Source organism: Balaenoptera musculus, chromosome 9 (assembly GCF_009873245.2).
Source record: "Balaenoptera musculus isolate JJ_BM4_2016_0621 chromosome 9, mBalMus1.pri.v3, whole genome shotgun sequence".
NCBI lineage: Eukaryota > Metazoa > Chordata > Mammalia > Artiodactyla > Balaenopteridae > Balaenoptera > Balaenoptera musculus.
Window position 1 is genome coordinate 2514085 of NC_045793.1, and position 14017 is coordinate 2528101.

Here is a 14017-nt window from a genome sequence, read left to right on the forward strand (position 1 = left end):
CCCTCAGCAGCAGCAGCAAGACGCGACGGGGAGCCCAGCAAAGAGAACCAACTCAAAAATGGGGGGCGGGAAAAAAAATCAGATTTCAGGCTGTGTTGTTGGTGAACCTGAAAATTAAACAGTGGAATTAAAGCCTTAGAGTTAAAATCCTCACAAAGGAAGAACAATTCTGGATCCCATGCCTGTGAAAAGCAAAGCTGAATCATAAAAACAAATGATTATCTGCTCTTCCGTCAACAGTATAAATGTGTGTTGCATGCATGCGTGTTGCTTTAAAAACATAAATTATATACTCTAAGACCATACTGCAGAGTGCACACAATTGAAATAGTCCTTTAAAAATCAGGTTCCATTACGTGCCCTTAAAATGAAAAATAGTTTAAAAGAAAATCATGCTAGCAAGAGGTCTACTTTCTAGAGTATATAAATTACTAAATACAGAATATATTAAAACAGTACAACTGTTTGTCCACTCTGGAAAATATTAAAATTCAAAGACTACATCATGTTCCTTTTTAAAAGGCCTGTATTTTTCTACATACCTTTCAAAATTAGTAAAACAAAACACCAACATGGAGGCCTTTTTACATTTTAGTTGGTAAGAAGTAAAAGCAAAAAGCAACTTCTCACTAAAAATACCTGTTCTGCCTGCCCATCTTAATGAAAAGATTTCCTACCAAAACACGGCACAGAAAAGAGCCAGTTAAGATTTTCTGCACCTTCTCTAGAAAGGGCAGGTTACACGTGTAAAACCAATGATCCTTCCCAACCACACGCTACCAGAAGGTATACCTGGGATCCAATATGAATCAGTGAGTTTTGTTTGGTTCTAGGACACAAAACCAAGGGCACTTTAAATGAGAAAAATTAAATAGGTTGTAAAAAACCTTACACAAAATCCTTAGGATTTAATAGAAGTCAAGGCTGACTGCCTTTGCAGAGTTCGTATTTACCAATGTCCAAAATAACGCGTCATTCACAAGTTTTAAGAAGAGTTGAGAAGGTTAATTAAAATGCTCATTAAATACAATGGAATATCTCAACTTTCCCTCTATTGATGTAAACTCCTGTGGCTTCCTTCATGGGGGGTGGGGGCGTCTCCTGGTCCTATTTCGCATCACCCCCCCCTCTGTTGGTTAATCCCCTTTTAGAATTCTGTCACTTAAAACCCTGTAAAAAATCAGTAATACCTTTCAAGCACCCCACCCCCTCCCCCAACAAACAAAGAGAAAGGAGCTGGGCTTGGGGGGACGGGGCGGGGCGGGGCGGCTCTAGCTGACTACAGGAAAGTAGAAGCAGCTCTACTGGGGCGTGCGTGAAGCCCGGAGAGGCACTAGGAGAGCGAGGGCAGCGCGGGCCTGCGCCCGCCGGGACACGCTTCTGGACAAGCGGCCTGCTGCCTCTCCAGGATCTAAGGGACAGAAGGGAGGACAGAAGCCCCCAAGAGCGGCTCTAGGTGCTCCGCACACAGACCTCGACCAAAACCTGACCGTCCCCAGAAGGGGACGACGAGCACATTGAGCTTACCTTCAATTAAACAACAAAGAAATTTAAAAACATAAGAAAACAAAAGCCAAACAGAACAAAACAAAAACCAGAAGCCAAAAAAAAAAACACAAAAAACCAAAAAAACAAAAAAAAAAACTAAAAAAAGAAAGTGACAGGTTCTCAAAACAACACGGCCTCAGTTCTCATCTACCCTCCACGCAAGCCAGCCAGGCCTCCTCCTGTCCAAGAGCCCGGTGGTCCACCGAGCCCAAGGGGCTGGACCTGGTGCGGACGACCCTCCTCCAGCCCGGGCCGCCAGCGGACATCTACCGAGCCCACCGTGCCCGCCGCCCGCCCACAGGCCTCCCCACCAGACCGGCTGACTCCTGTGCAGAGCCAGCGTGTTAGAACAAAGCCTCTGATGGACCCTCGTTACCACCCCTCCGTGCTACAACTCTCCTCGCCCCACTTCTAGGCTCCTTCTTCCCTCACCCTGGACACCTCTCCCAGCCTCCTTCCAGCAACAAAGTCTGTTTGCATAATTAAGCCAAATGCCCTTTAAAAAAAGACCCCTTTGTGCAGGATCTAAGCTGTCACAATTCAGAAATGCTACAGAACCAAGCACAAACAATTGTTTATCCAGGACCTTTACAAATCATGAGAAGGAAGACCCCCAATTAGGAATGGTTATGATGCCGCCCCCCTCCCTTCCCCCGTCCCCCCCGCCCCCCCCGCCGGGGAAGGGGCACAGACACCCACTTAGCATGCTGCCTGCCCAGAAAGGGGGGAACCCGCAATATTTCTTTTGGAAAAAAGAGACGATATTTCTCCTTGAGAAGGATATCAGTATAAGAATTTAACAAACGTGGCCAGACCAACGGTAGTGCAAGGTTACGCTCAGATAAGTAGCTAAGTGAACTTATATTACAGCATAAAATCAAAACAAGATAATGCGAAAAGAAAAAGCTCCTCAGCGCCACACAGTCACCTGCTGTATTTACCTTCTGAGATACACTGATATTTACTGGCTTCTTGAATTTGTGAACAAATAATACACAGGTCAGGATAAATGTATTGACTTACTACCATCTTTATAAAAATCGAATATACACACAAACACATCAACAATTATGGAACTGTATCCATTAAACTTTGATAAGACAACACAAAAGAACTAACAAATAGCTAAGATGCTGCTGAATTGAAAGCATTTCCAATAACATTTCATTTTAAGAGGTCCATATTTACAGGGTATGCTAACTGCTCCTGCGTATCCTTTAAATGCATGATAAAGAAAGAACAAAGATAATGGTTGCAGCAGATCTTCCAAGAGGGTTCAGCTCACGGTGGTCTGATTTCACTGCGAGAAGTGCACCGAAAATGGAAATAACGTTCCTTTCTAATTCTGCTTCTTTCTTTCCTTTTCCAGTTTCCCTCAAGGAAATCAAGCCTTTGTTCCTAGGCCTGGCTGGCACTAACAGAGCCCGTGACCAGGAGCCGTGTGCATCAGGAGGCGACCGTGGGAAGCCTTTCTAACCAGTCCTTTCCGGAAGGCCCGGCTCGACTTGGCCTTTCAAGAACATTCTATCAAGAGAAAGCTTACTTCTCTGTGTGTGTAGACTGTTAACAGACACACACCTGTCCCGGGGCACCCCTGTCAGACTCAGACAACACAAGAACAGACCTTAAAGTAGCCATGAGGTCTGCCTTGAACAAAGGAGCCCAAATAGGATTCGTTTCTTACCACTAACTAGAAGAAAGTATGCCTGAATGGCTACTTTCCTGAGACAACATGCAGATTTTTAGTTTCAAAGCCACAACACACTCAGACTATTTCAAAAAGCGGTAAAATTTTGTAAACTCAGCTCATTGCGTCATTAAGTCCTCAGTGATAAAATAAGTCCATTAACTGTGAGCCTTCCTGCTGCCCAGGGCGGGGAAGTGGTCTGGATCTCTCCTATGCGGTGCCTGCAGGTTACCCAACTCACCACTTCAACGCAGCTCTCTGTGGACGGAGCCACATAAGCTACGCTCCTAACCTGTGAACACACCTGTATCCACTACTTGTGAGGACGGGGCAGTGGCCACTGGCCACCTGGAAGCTCCACTGGAGCACCCGGGGCCAGGCTGGCACACACCACCACCTCCCAAGGCTTAGGCAGGGGCTTCCTGGAGCACGGGTGGCCAGGCACCTCAGCTGGGGGGGTGTTCTAGTGTGTTCTACGAGTGCCCACAGTTTCCTGGAGCCGAAACCTTCTGAAGCGCAGCCATCAACGCCCCCCGCACATTCCAAGCTCAGCCCTGGCACACGGTGCCACAGTGGAGTCAATGCTACAGAAAGTCTCACCGGCTCTGAAACGCTCTCCTCTGGTTCTGGTAACTTAATTTGAAAAAGTAACATGAAATTTCAACTGTGAAAATAAGAAGATACAAGTTCACACGACCTGTGTCTTAGCTCCCAAGAGAAGGCTGAGAAGGAGGGACGCCTTGCTGCAGGGGGCTTCCTGCTCACATCTGGTCCTCGCTAGGCTAACCAGACGCATTAACTGGTGGTAACAGGCTTCTATTTCCCTTAATTCCATTAATAAATCTCACAGGAAACCTTAGGTATAAAATATAGCTAAAAAGTCTGAGTATGTCCCGGTATCATCTGCTCAAATAGTTCAGGTCCACGTTAGAATCAATCCAAAATAGTGAAACTCCTTCATGAGCAGTACGATAAGGCACTTTTTTCCACGTTTGCCCAGCATGAATTTTACTACAGATGACTCTAAGGGGAGGAAGTGTCTCACCTGAAGGAGCCTACCCAGAATCCCCCAGACACACTGCGCCACACGCCACGGAGCGCGACAAGCCAGCGCAAACGTCCCCTCGCTCTCGGGTCCGCTGAAGGACAGCGCAGCCCCTGCTCAAAAGGCCTTCAAAAAAGAAAATCTTAATCACAGGTTGCCCAAGAATGTTCTATATGCGTCACAGAGCCGGTGACATGAATATGCCACTTGGGGCTGCATTTAAAAAGAGGAAAAAACCAAACAGGCCGGCTGTCCTACCCTCCTCGCCTGGCAGGTATGCTACGCAGCTCGCCTAGCAGGGAGCCCAGCGAGGGCTGGAGGTGAGGGCGTCCCGACACCTGCTCTCAGCCTGGGGGCGCATAACGATGGCCAGCAGCACTTCTGCCGCATTCAGGACGAGTATAAAAAGGGGCTTTCCCTTTGGAACTAGGACTATACAGTTGGCGCTTTTGGAATATTTACAAGAAGCAGAATCGGCCACACAATTGGCACCGCTCCCAACCACCCTCATACCCTGCTTTCCAGGATATGCAACTGCCAATCATAATCACCCGAATTTTAACCTACGTTTTTACAACAGCCTTTTGAGGGCTTTCTGAGAAGGTAACACAAGTGAAGCTGGTTGAGAAAATGCTCATCTAGCCTGCACTGAAGATAAGTGCAACCATTATCAAATATTCTTTGCTGTGAAAACTACTGAGAATTTGTGACGTTAATGTTCTTTACTCACTCTAAGTCGCTGTAATCGATCATACATAAGATCACGAAGAACGATGTCTACATGCATTGTAAGCACTTTGAAAACAAAAGAAAGCGAAACCTGTAGTTCTTTGTGGTGACAAGAGAATGTGAAGCGACCTAACACCGAGTCGAGTCTGCCGCGTCCCGTAAGGTCAGCTCTTCTGCAGTTAGTGCTGGGCCGCTGGGCGCTCCGGACAACAGCCACGCAGGGCTGCGGACGGAGAGACCTAAGCGCGCGGGGCTCTGCGCGGCGGCTCCCGGGAAGAAATCCCACAGCGCGTGTGCAGCGTTACGGTCGGGCTCTCCTGCCAGAAATCACTCAACAATCAGGGCCACATTTATGTGGGACAAGTCTACCATATGCCTGCGGGGACGTAAAGAAATAGTGACCATTGAGCTGCCTCTGCACACCAGCAACCACCTGATCAAGTAGAAGGAAACATGCGGACTGGCAGGGAAGATCAGCACAAACCCAGGGGTGACCACCCATGTCATAAAAGGAGGCGGCGTGCCCTCTCTCTGCACCCCCGGGGCGTCTGCGCAGAGACAGAGAGCAGGTGGCAGCACGGACCCCTCCCATCTCCCACCTGTCACCGGGGAATCCAAGGCTACCTGTGGAACTTCTGCTGAAACGCTAACGCATGGGCGGGTTCCTTGAACTTGGCTATGGCTTTCCGCTGCTGGGGAAGCATCTGTAAACTCTGAAGGAAGATGACAGAAACACTTTAGAATCCTGTTGTATAGGGTGTAATATATATATATATATTTTTATACATTAGATTTAATGCAAAATTTGAGTCCAGGCTGACCCTTAGATCACTAAAACAAACTAATTCTACCTCCCTGGCAATTTTTTGTAACCTATCCAGATAATCTATCCAAAACCAGTGCTTCAGTAAGTCACTGCCCTGAGCAGCACTCATTCATATCCTCCCAGATTGGTGTTAAGACCTTCCTTCCATCGTGGGGGCTTCCCTGGTGGCGCAGTGGTTAAGAATCCACCTGCCAATGCAGGGGACACACGTTCGAGCCCTGATCCAGGAAGATCCCACATACCGCGGAGCAACTAAGCCCACGAGCCACAGCTACTGAAGCCCGCGTGCCTAGAGCCCATGCTCCGCAACAAGAGAAGCCACCGCAATGAGAAGCCCACGCACCACAACGAAGAGTAGCCCCCGCTCGCCGCAACTAGAGAAAGCCCGTGCGCAGCAACGAAGACCCAACGCAGCCAAAAACAATAAATAAAATAAATAAATACACACACACACACACACACACACACACATATATATATATATATATATATAAAAAGACCTGCCATCATTTGCCCCATCAGCCACCCAATCTTCTCTCTAAACCTTCTTGGGGAGGCCCAGGACAGGTGTCCTTGGAAAGTTACTTTCTGGTTTCACGTCTTCCTGTCAGGCGATTTTCCACGGGACCCTCAGTCAGCTTTTTAAAAGTACAATACTCATCATACAGGAGGAACTGCTGTAAGGCAATGGGACCCCACGGTCGGAGTGGGTAGTTACCTCCTAATTACCACTGGGGTCAATTAAGGGTTTCATATATGTAGCCGGGCCACAGTGAGGGGCAGCTGTGTCTGTGGCAGCCATCAGCACAATCTGGTCACGGTTTGTGCTTTAAAAAGTCTGAGAGAAGTGGCATCTTAAATTAGACCTTTAGGGGACTTCCCTGGCGGTCCAGTGGTTAAGACTTCACCTTCCAATGCAGCGGGTGCGGGTTTGATCCCTGGTCGGGGAGCTAAGATCCCACATGCCTCGTGGCCAAAAAAACCAAAACATAAAACAGAAGCAATACTGTAAGAAATTCAATAAAGACTTTAAAAATGGTCCACATCAAAAAAACCTTAAAAAAAAAAAATTAAATCTTTAGGATTTGAAACAACCATTCCTGAGGCTGCTGTTTGCAGTAAAAACCAAGTGGGTCCATGAAGAAGATGGAGCCATCAAGTGAAGAGACGGGTGCAGGGACAGGGGACTTACACCTGGTCCTCCCTCACACCTGCCCTGAGGACAAGGGGCAGCTTTGTGCTCCCCCGAGGACTGGAGATGTCGGATTCCAGGATTTGGGAGGGGTGGGCCGGAGGAGACTTCGGATTTCTCAGCCAGCCCCACCCCCCAGAGTCTGATCCTTCTCAAGCATTTTGGTGACTTGCCACGTGTCTCTGGGGCAATGAGCAAAGTGGCGGGGGGCCTTGCTACCACGGGACACAGCCTGAGGAAGCAGCACAGGATTCAGTGGCGGGGAACCGTCTGCTGTGTCTGGGCTTCTGTCCAGTGACGCTTAACAGCCAGAAAAAATAACTACTGGTAACACACAACCCTTTAGAAGTGTTTACACACATGGCTGTTTCATTTTAAAGCATTTGTTCAAAGACCTACAACAAAAGCACACAGGCAAAATATCAATTCCTTGAAATATGTTCAAAAAAGGTATACTGTATATGAAATAAACACTCTCCATTTTAGTAAACAGAACTCCCATGAGTAAAACATGACCAGGAGAGCGCTAAAAAAATATTCTTCCCAAAAAGTTGCTTTTCAGTGCTTCACACAGAAATAAAGAGTTTCAAGTCTCCGCATTACACGGCACTAAGGTTTACACACAGACTCCCCTCGGAGGGGCAGTCAGATAGTCTGGGGCACATCACCCACCAGACCCGGACCAGTGAGAGGACCAGGCCCGGAGGTGGCAGAGGCAGCCACTAGGCAGCAGTGAGCTCTGTCTGCCTGGGTTTCTGAAACCAGTTTAGTAGACACCAGAGTTTTCCTCTTCTTTCAGATATAAAAACCAGACGCAGGGCTTCCCTGGTGGCGCAGTGGTTGAGAATCTGCCTGCTAATGCAGGGGACACGGGTTCGGGCCCTGGTCTGGGAAGATCCCACATGCCGCGGAGCGGCTGGGCCCGTGAGCCACAACTACTGAGCCTGCGCGTCTGGAGCCTGTGCCCCGCAACAAGAGAGGCCGCGATGGTGAAAGGCCCGCGCACCGCGATGAAGAGCGGTCCCCGCACCGCGATGAAGAGTGGCCCCCACTTGCCGCAGCTAGAGAAAGCCCTCGCACGAACCGAAGACCCAGCACAGCCAAAAATAAATAAATAAATAAAAATAAAAGTAGCTATAAAAAAAAAAAAAACCCAGACGCAGAAGATTTTTCTTGATGATTTCACTTATCATTAAGTTAACTGGACAAGTAAAGCTCAGCAACTTGGTCTTTAATTAACGCCATCAATTAACTTCTCTTGGACACATTGTCAGCATGCGGCTTTTCTGGCCTCTCAAATTCCACTTTTGTTACTTGACAAAGACCTGTTTTCTCTGCCAGCCCCAGCTTTCGGCTCACGCTCACTCTGTGCCTTATCCTTGAACGATCTCCAGTTGTTGAAGCTCTTCTGGAACTGCTCCTGAAGAGAAAATGCAGTGCTGTCCTGTCACCACCAGAGGAGGCCAGAGAAGAATGTGGGTAAGAGCCTGCTTCAAGTCACAAGTCCAACCCAAGCACTGCAGCAGAACCTCCCACCAGGCCCTGCTTTCTAATTTGATCTCGGGCGCCTCAGGCACCCTTTTCCTCTTCCGGCCACATGGCTGCAGTGCTCGAGGGCGCTGGGGTGTAGGCACAGCTTCATACTAACTGCTGCCAGCACTGTGGCAGTTCTTACCACAAGACTTAGAAGAACTTACCTAAACTTATTTTGTCCAAAACTACAAAAATCGCTCAATTAGGAACAGACAAGAAAAAACTAATTTGTTATGATATCACAAATAATTACCCCCACTCTACAATTCACAGATGGAATCTGGATTTTGAAAATACTATGCTCTTCTTCTGAGAAAAAGCATGTCTAGATGTCATTTCCTCTGGGTGATTTCACAATGTGGAATGAAGGCATGAAGCTTCCTCTTTACCATTTACCAATTTATAAGGTAAGAGGTAAGAAGATACGCTTATCTGTATCTCAGTGGTTTAAAGCTCAATTCGATTGAGAAGGTATCGATCAAGAGAGCATAAACTTTCGATGAAATTTTTTTTAATATTTATTTATTTATTTATTGGCTGCGTCAGGTCTTAGTTGCGGCACGCAGGATCTTTCGTTGAGGCCCTCGGGCTCCTCTCCAGTTGTGGCGCGCAGGCTTAGTTCCCCCGCGGCATGTGGGATCTTAGTTCCCCGACCAGGGATGGAACCTGCATCCCCTGCATTTCGAGACGGATTCTTAACCACTGGACCACCATGGAGGTCCCTCAACGAAATTTTTAAATCACAGGAAGGAGTTGGTTCTCAATAGTCAACAAAAGTAATAAGAACACTGTCTTAAAATGTTTTCTGTCTGTTCCCCTTTATTGACATTTTTGCACCCTTTTCCAAAAAACAAAACCTATTTTCAGATATAAGATTGAATTGCTAAAACTGTCAATATTCAACCATTTCTGACCTACCAAAACAAGTATTAGCGATCACTTTATTGGGAAGAGAGGAAAAGACACTGTCCACTAATAAGCTAAAAACTTACTATGATCACCAGCTTCTACTTTGAAAATATGTGCTTCTTCTAATCAGCAGCCCATTTCCAAATAATTAAACACTTCAATTCACCCAGAATGAACGAAGAGTTAAACTTTGTCTCCAGTCTACACACTCACTCTGACCCCGCCCCATCTCCCCCACAAATACGGTACTGGCCCACGGAGAGACAGGCTAACTTGCCCACGCCCACCCTGATACACTTCTCATTTTTCAGAGACAAGACATCTGCAGACAATTTGAGAATAACTGTGCTACTATAAGTAGCAAATCACCAGTTAAAATACTCCTTTAATTGGCCGCTTCCTTTGTTTATATTCAGCCATCCCATTCAGGGCCATTTGACTGAACTGCCACAAGGCACTACATTAACGGTAGAAAAGCTGCGACAACCTACAATTTAAGTCCAGAAAAATGTCCATGCTGTTCAGAACCTTGGCCGTTTCTTCCCTGATTAGGAGAAGTTCTTCCTCTTTCTAGAAAGAGCTTGTGTTCATGTCCATGTATACTAATAAATTACAATATTAAGGGGATTCTTTTTTTTTTTAAACATCTTTATTGGAGTATAATTGCTTTACATTGTTGTGTTAGTTTCTGCTGTATAACAAAGTGAGTCAGCTATACGTATACTTATATCCCCATGTGAATGTTAAGGGAATTCTGAAATGATTCTGCAGCCCTGAAAATCAATTAAACTATTCTCCCACTCTGGCCAACAGTTCCCAGCACCTTCAGGAATCAACCTAAAGCCAAAAATGATATTGATATTAGTTGTTTTAAACAAGTGAAATTGCTCAAACAAGAGCCCCATTGACCAATCACTAGAAATCTACTCTCTCGGGCTCCACCCCAGACCTGGTAAGACACGCCGGGGTGGGCCCAGCCTCCAGGGACAGCTTGGGAACCATCGAGGGACACGCGCTAGTCCTCCTTTCTCACGCGACGGCACCTGCACGTGTTGGTGGCAGCTGGCCTATGCCCATTAAATCTTTTCTCCTCCGGCCTCGCAGTCCGCTTCCTCAAGCCAGTCCTCGGGCAGCATGGCGCAGGACCCCTTCGCTCCGGACTCCTTTCTGTGCGCAGCCCACCCGACCTCTCGCTGGTGACGGGGCAGCGTCTCAGGCTGCCCCATCACACGCGCTGCTTCTCACGGAAATCAACGACTACTCCCGCGCCTGTTCACATTTAACTAATCATCGCAGCGTGTGTGGTCTTTTCTGATGCCGATTCTGTTTTTTCCTCGATTCCTATGTTTGGGCTTCCTTGTGTCCACGGCGTAAGTGCTGTTCTTTCTGCTCTGATACAGTTTAAAGACATTCTGAGGCCCTCCTCTTCCACACTCACCTTCATCTTGTACAAACGTGCCCTGCAGGTAAGAGCCCGTGTCTTATCACATGGTCTGCCTGGAATCTTCTTTCTTCTTTTGGGATTATTTACAACAGTGTTTTCAGAACTTTGTGTGGGAGCCTCCAATTAACAGTTTTTCCCATTACGGTTTCAGATCATGCAGCCACGCCTATATTTTCTTTAAACCTCGTGAAGTCGGTTTTCGGAAAGTCTACATTTGACTATGCCTGGTGTTTTCCTTCCCAAACGTCCTGAACTTCAAAATGACTGAACTGCTTTCACTGAGATCCCAGCTTTCTCCACATCACCCACCAGACATCCCTGGTCAGTCAGAACCAGATGCAAAGAAGGTAACATGGTCTCATCCCAGAAGGCGAGATGCTCCAACGTGACCCCACCTTACACGACTGCTCAAAGGGGCTCTCTCTCACTGGGCGGCCCAAGATACCCGCCAGAATGAGGGCTTTCCAAGTGTCTGGTTCCCTGGAACTACCGCATTGGGAGCTTGGCAAACTTGGTGGGTCCCGGAGGGCCTCTCCTCAGCAGCCTGAAGCGACCCCCCCAGAGGACCCTGCTCTGGGACAGCAGGCCGCCTTTCGAGAGCACACGCTTTCCCTCAATGGCATGTGGAGGCCTCCGTGTTTCTTCCATTCCCCCTTCTGGGCGACGCCAGGGAATGGTGAAAGAGGCAGGAGACAGCGCTTGCAAGCTTGTGTGGTTCATGAGACTCACGTAGGTGACGTACTTGGTTGGGGAGCTGCACACCAAGAAACGGCAGACTCGGGACCGAAACCGAAGCCCTCTCTCAAAGCCCAACACTTGCTGCTGCACCGCCGCATCTCGGAGGGCCCGGCAGCTTCGAGAACGAGCCGCCATGTCCACTCCGGTCACTCGGGCTCTCGGTTTAGTGACTACCTTCCAGGGTTGTTGGAGAAATCAGGGAAGAAGCCGGGGAAAAGTGAACAGCACGGTGCCAGGCACGTGTTGGCCTAATCTAAGCCTCAGCGGTTATTACTGCCGTTGCTCATGGCCAGTGCCCGGCTTTTTATTTTAGTGATGATCACAACAAGGAAAATACTTTTATTTTTACACCATGGCGTTTCATTTCTCTATAGGATAACACATTTTTCTTCTTAACAGTTTTAGGCAAAATCCCACAAACAGGGAAATAAGGATAGCTAAGCAAAGGGGCTCAGAAGTTATAACTACCTTACTTCCTGACCCTAAGAGTTAACTCGGCTTCAGTCTTCTGGAACGCAGCGGGAGGCCGCTCCGTGGGAACGTGCGCTGGTCACCGGAGGGGCACCTGCGCGAGGCTCACCTGTCTGTGGAGCCGCCACGCCCCCCACGCCCCCGCACAGGTCAGCCTCCCGGAGCCCCACCCGCACCCAGCCGGCCCCTCCCTTCCCTAAGAGCAAGACCCCCCAGTGTCCGGGCAGAACCTTCTTTCTGATTCTTTCTATATCACTGCTAGAGAGTACCAGGTGGGCTTATTCTCACTGCACCCTCTCACCTGAAACTCTCAAACACGCTGCGATGCTTCCTGTGTCATTTCTACCACTGGTCAGAATATTTCTGACAAAATCCTATCATTTTTTCTTATTCTGTCAGTGAGTCTATAGATAAATGTCTTTAAAAAAAGGACTCTTTAGAGAGGCTTATGAGAACAGGTTAAGGGGACAGTACACTAACCGGGGAGTGACGCCGCCACAGTAAAGAAGCAGAGCTGACGTGCTGTTACTGCCGTTCCCATAATTAAAGGCCCAAAGGAACAGGCCTTTCTAGTCCAGACACCGCCTCTTGCTGTTACACTAAGTGAACGCCAGGTGGCACCACAGTCCAGCCCACCAGAGGCTTGACACACGTTTCTTCCTCAGCCAGCGCAGCAGGGCGGGGGGCCTGGGTCCCCTAACCATCCCTCTGAAGTGTACTTATAGTTAAACCACAATGAAGTCTTGTTATAAACGCCTTTAAAAAATTTATACCTAGCAATATCATTCTTTAGCTATCTAATGCTGGCAGAAGCTTGCTATTGACAGGTCAGTTTGTTTGTTTTTTTAAATTGAGAAACTCAGCACTTTGTGAATGCAGTGTTTAAAAATCTATAAACTCCCCCTCAAAACCATTCCATGGAACTAAGTAAGACTGGCAAGAAACGAGAGCTCTGCTTTTTGCTCCCTGGGATGGACGAACATGCCCTACTGAGTAAGTGCTAGATTCATCACCCTTGGGGATTTTTTACGGTGGCATTTTCAGGGTACCTGATGTAACTCAGAAAACACCACTCTCATTTTCCTATCTTCCTCTCCCTTTCTAGTTAAGAGAAGCCCTTAAAACACTTGACATTGTTTTTGCCTGGCTTTAAGTGCCCTCAGTTAAACTTTACTTAACACAATGATCTCTAATCCTTCTTTCCAGAACAGGAGGAAAAAAAAAAAAAAAAGGCAAATGGGAGGAAAGATGGCCCCCAAAATGAAGAACTCAAAATTCAGTTTTTAAGATGGATAAAACCAAGGTTCGGTGTTTTAGCAGTGGCTCCAAGCTAACTTTTGCAGGGCAGTCAACCTCACGCAGTGCTGTAAGCAGCATCGGCACTGCCATTCACACTTCCTGAAAACCGAATCACATTCAAGCATGCTCAAGATACGGAGGAGGAAGCAAAGCCCAGGAAACGAGCAGGTCACATGTGGAAAGCAACAGTGCTACCACTTCCCACCCAAACACAGACACCAGGAACACGAGCCCTCAGAGAACAGACTGGACGAGGCCCCGGGTCTTTAACTCCAGGCTCCCTGATGAACTGTGATTTGACCCCAAGTTTTCAACCACCATTTGTTTGAGAGTCCACTCAGGATAACCATATTTTAATGCATTGTAAGTTCTCTAATGCCAGTTCTGTTCCTGCAGATTAATCCGTGTTATGACGGACTGTCCAAGGACAACTCTCCTTGGACAAGAGCTTAATGCCTCTTGATGACTGACAAGCCGCTACTGACCACACAGCTGGGAAACTGACCCTACTAAAAACAGAAGCCACAGTCTCTGGTTAACGTTTCACTATTACATACACATGAAAACTAAGCTTAACCATCTCTCTGAGAATCCAA

General features: G+C 47.6%; 1 protein-coding gene across 8 annotated transcripts in view; it reads right to left on the reverse strand.

The window, feature by feature from the left end:
• Positions 1 to 2554: 2554 nt before the first annotated feature.
• The window catches only part of RBM33 (RNA binding motif protein 33), a 114911-nt gene continuing 103448 nt past the window's right edge, over positions 2555 to 14017 (reverse strand). For all 8 annotated transcript variants that reach the window (XM_036864039.1, XM_036864035.1, XM_036864034.1 and 5 more), the window contains 2 exons: positions 5634 to 5722; positions 2555 to 5385 (listed from right to left, as the gene is read on the reverse strand). In XM_036864039.1, coding sequence (XP_036719934.1) covers positions 5337 to 5385; positions 5634 to 5722 — 138 coding nt within the window. In that variant the 3' untranslated portion in view covers positions 2555 to 5336. The remainder of the gene's footprint in view (positions 5386 to 5633; positions 5723 to 14017) is intronic.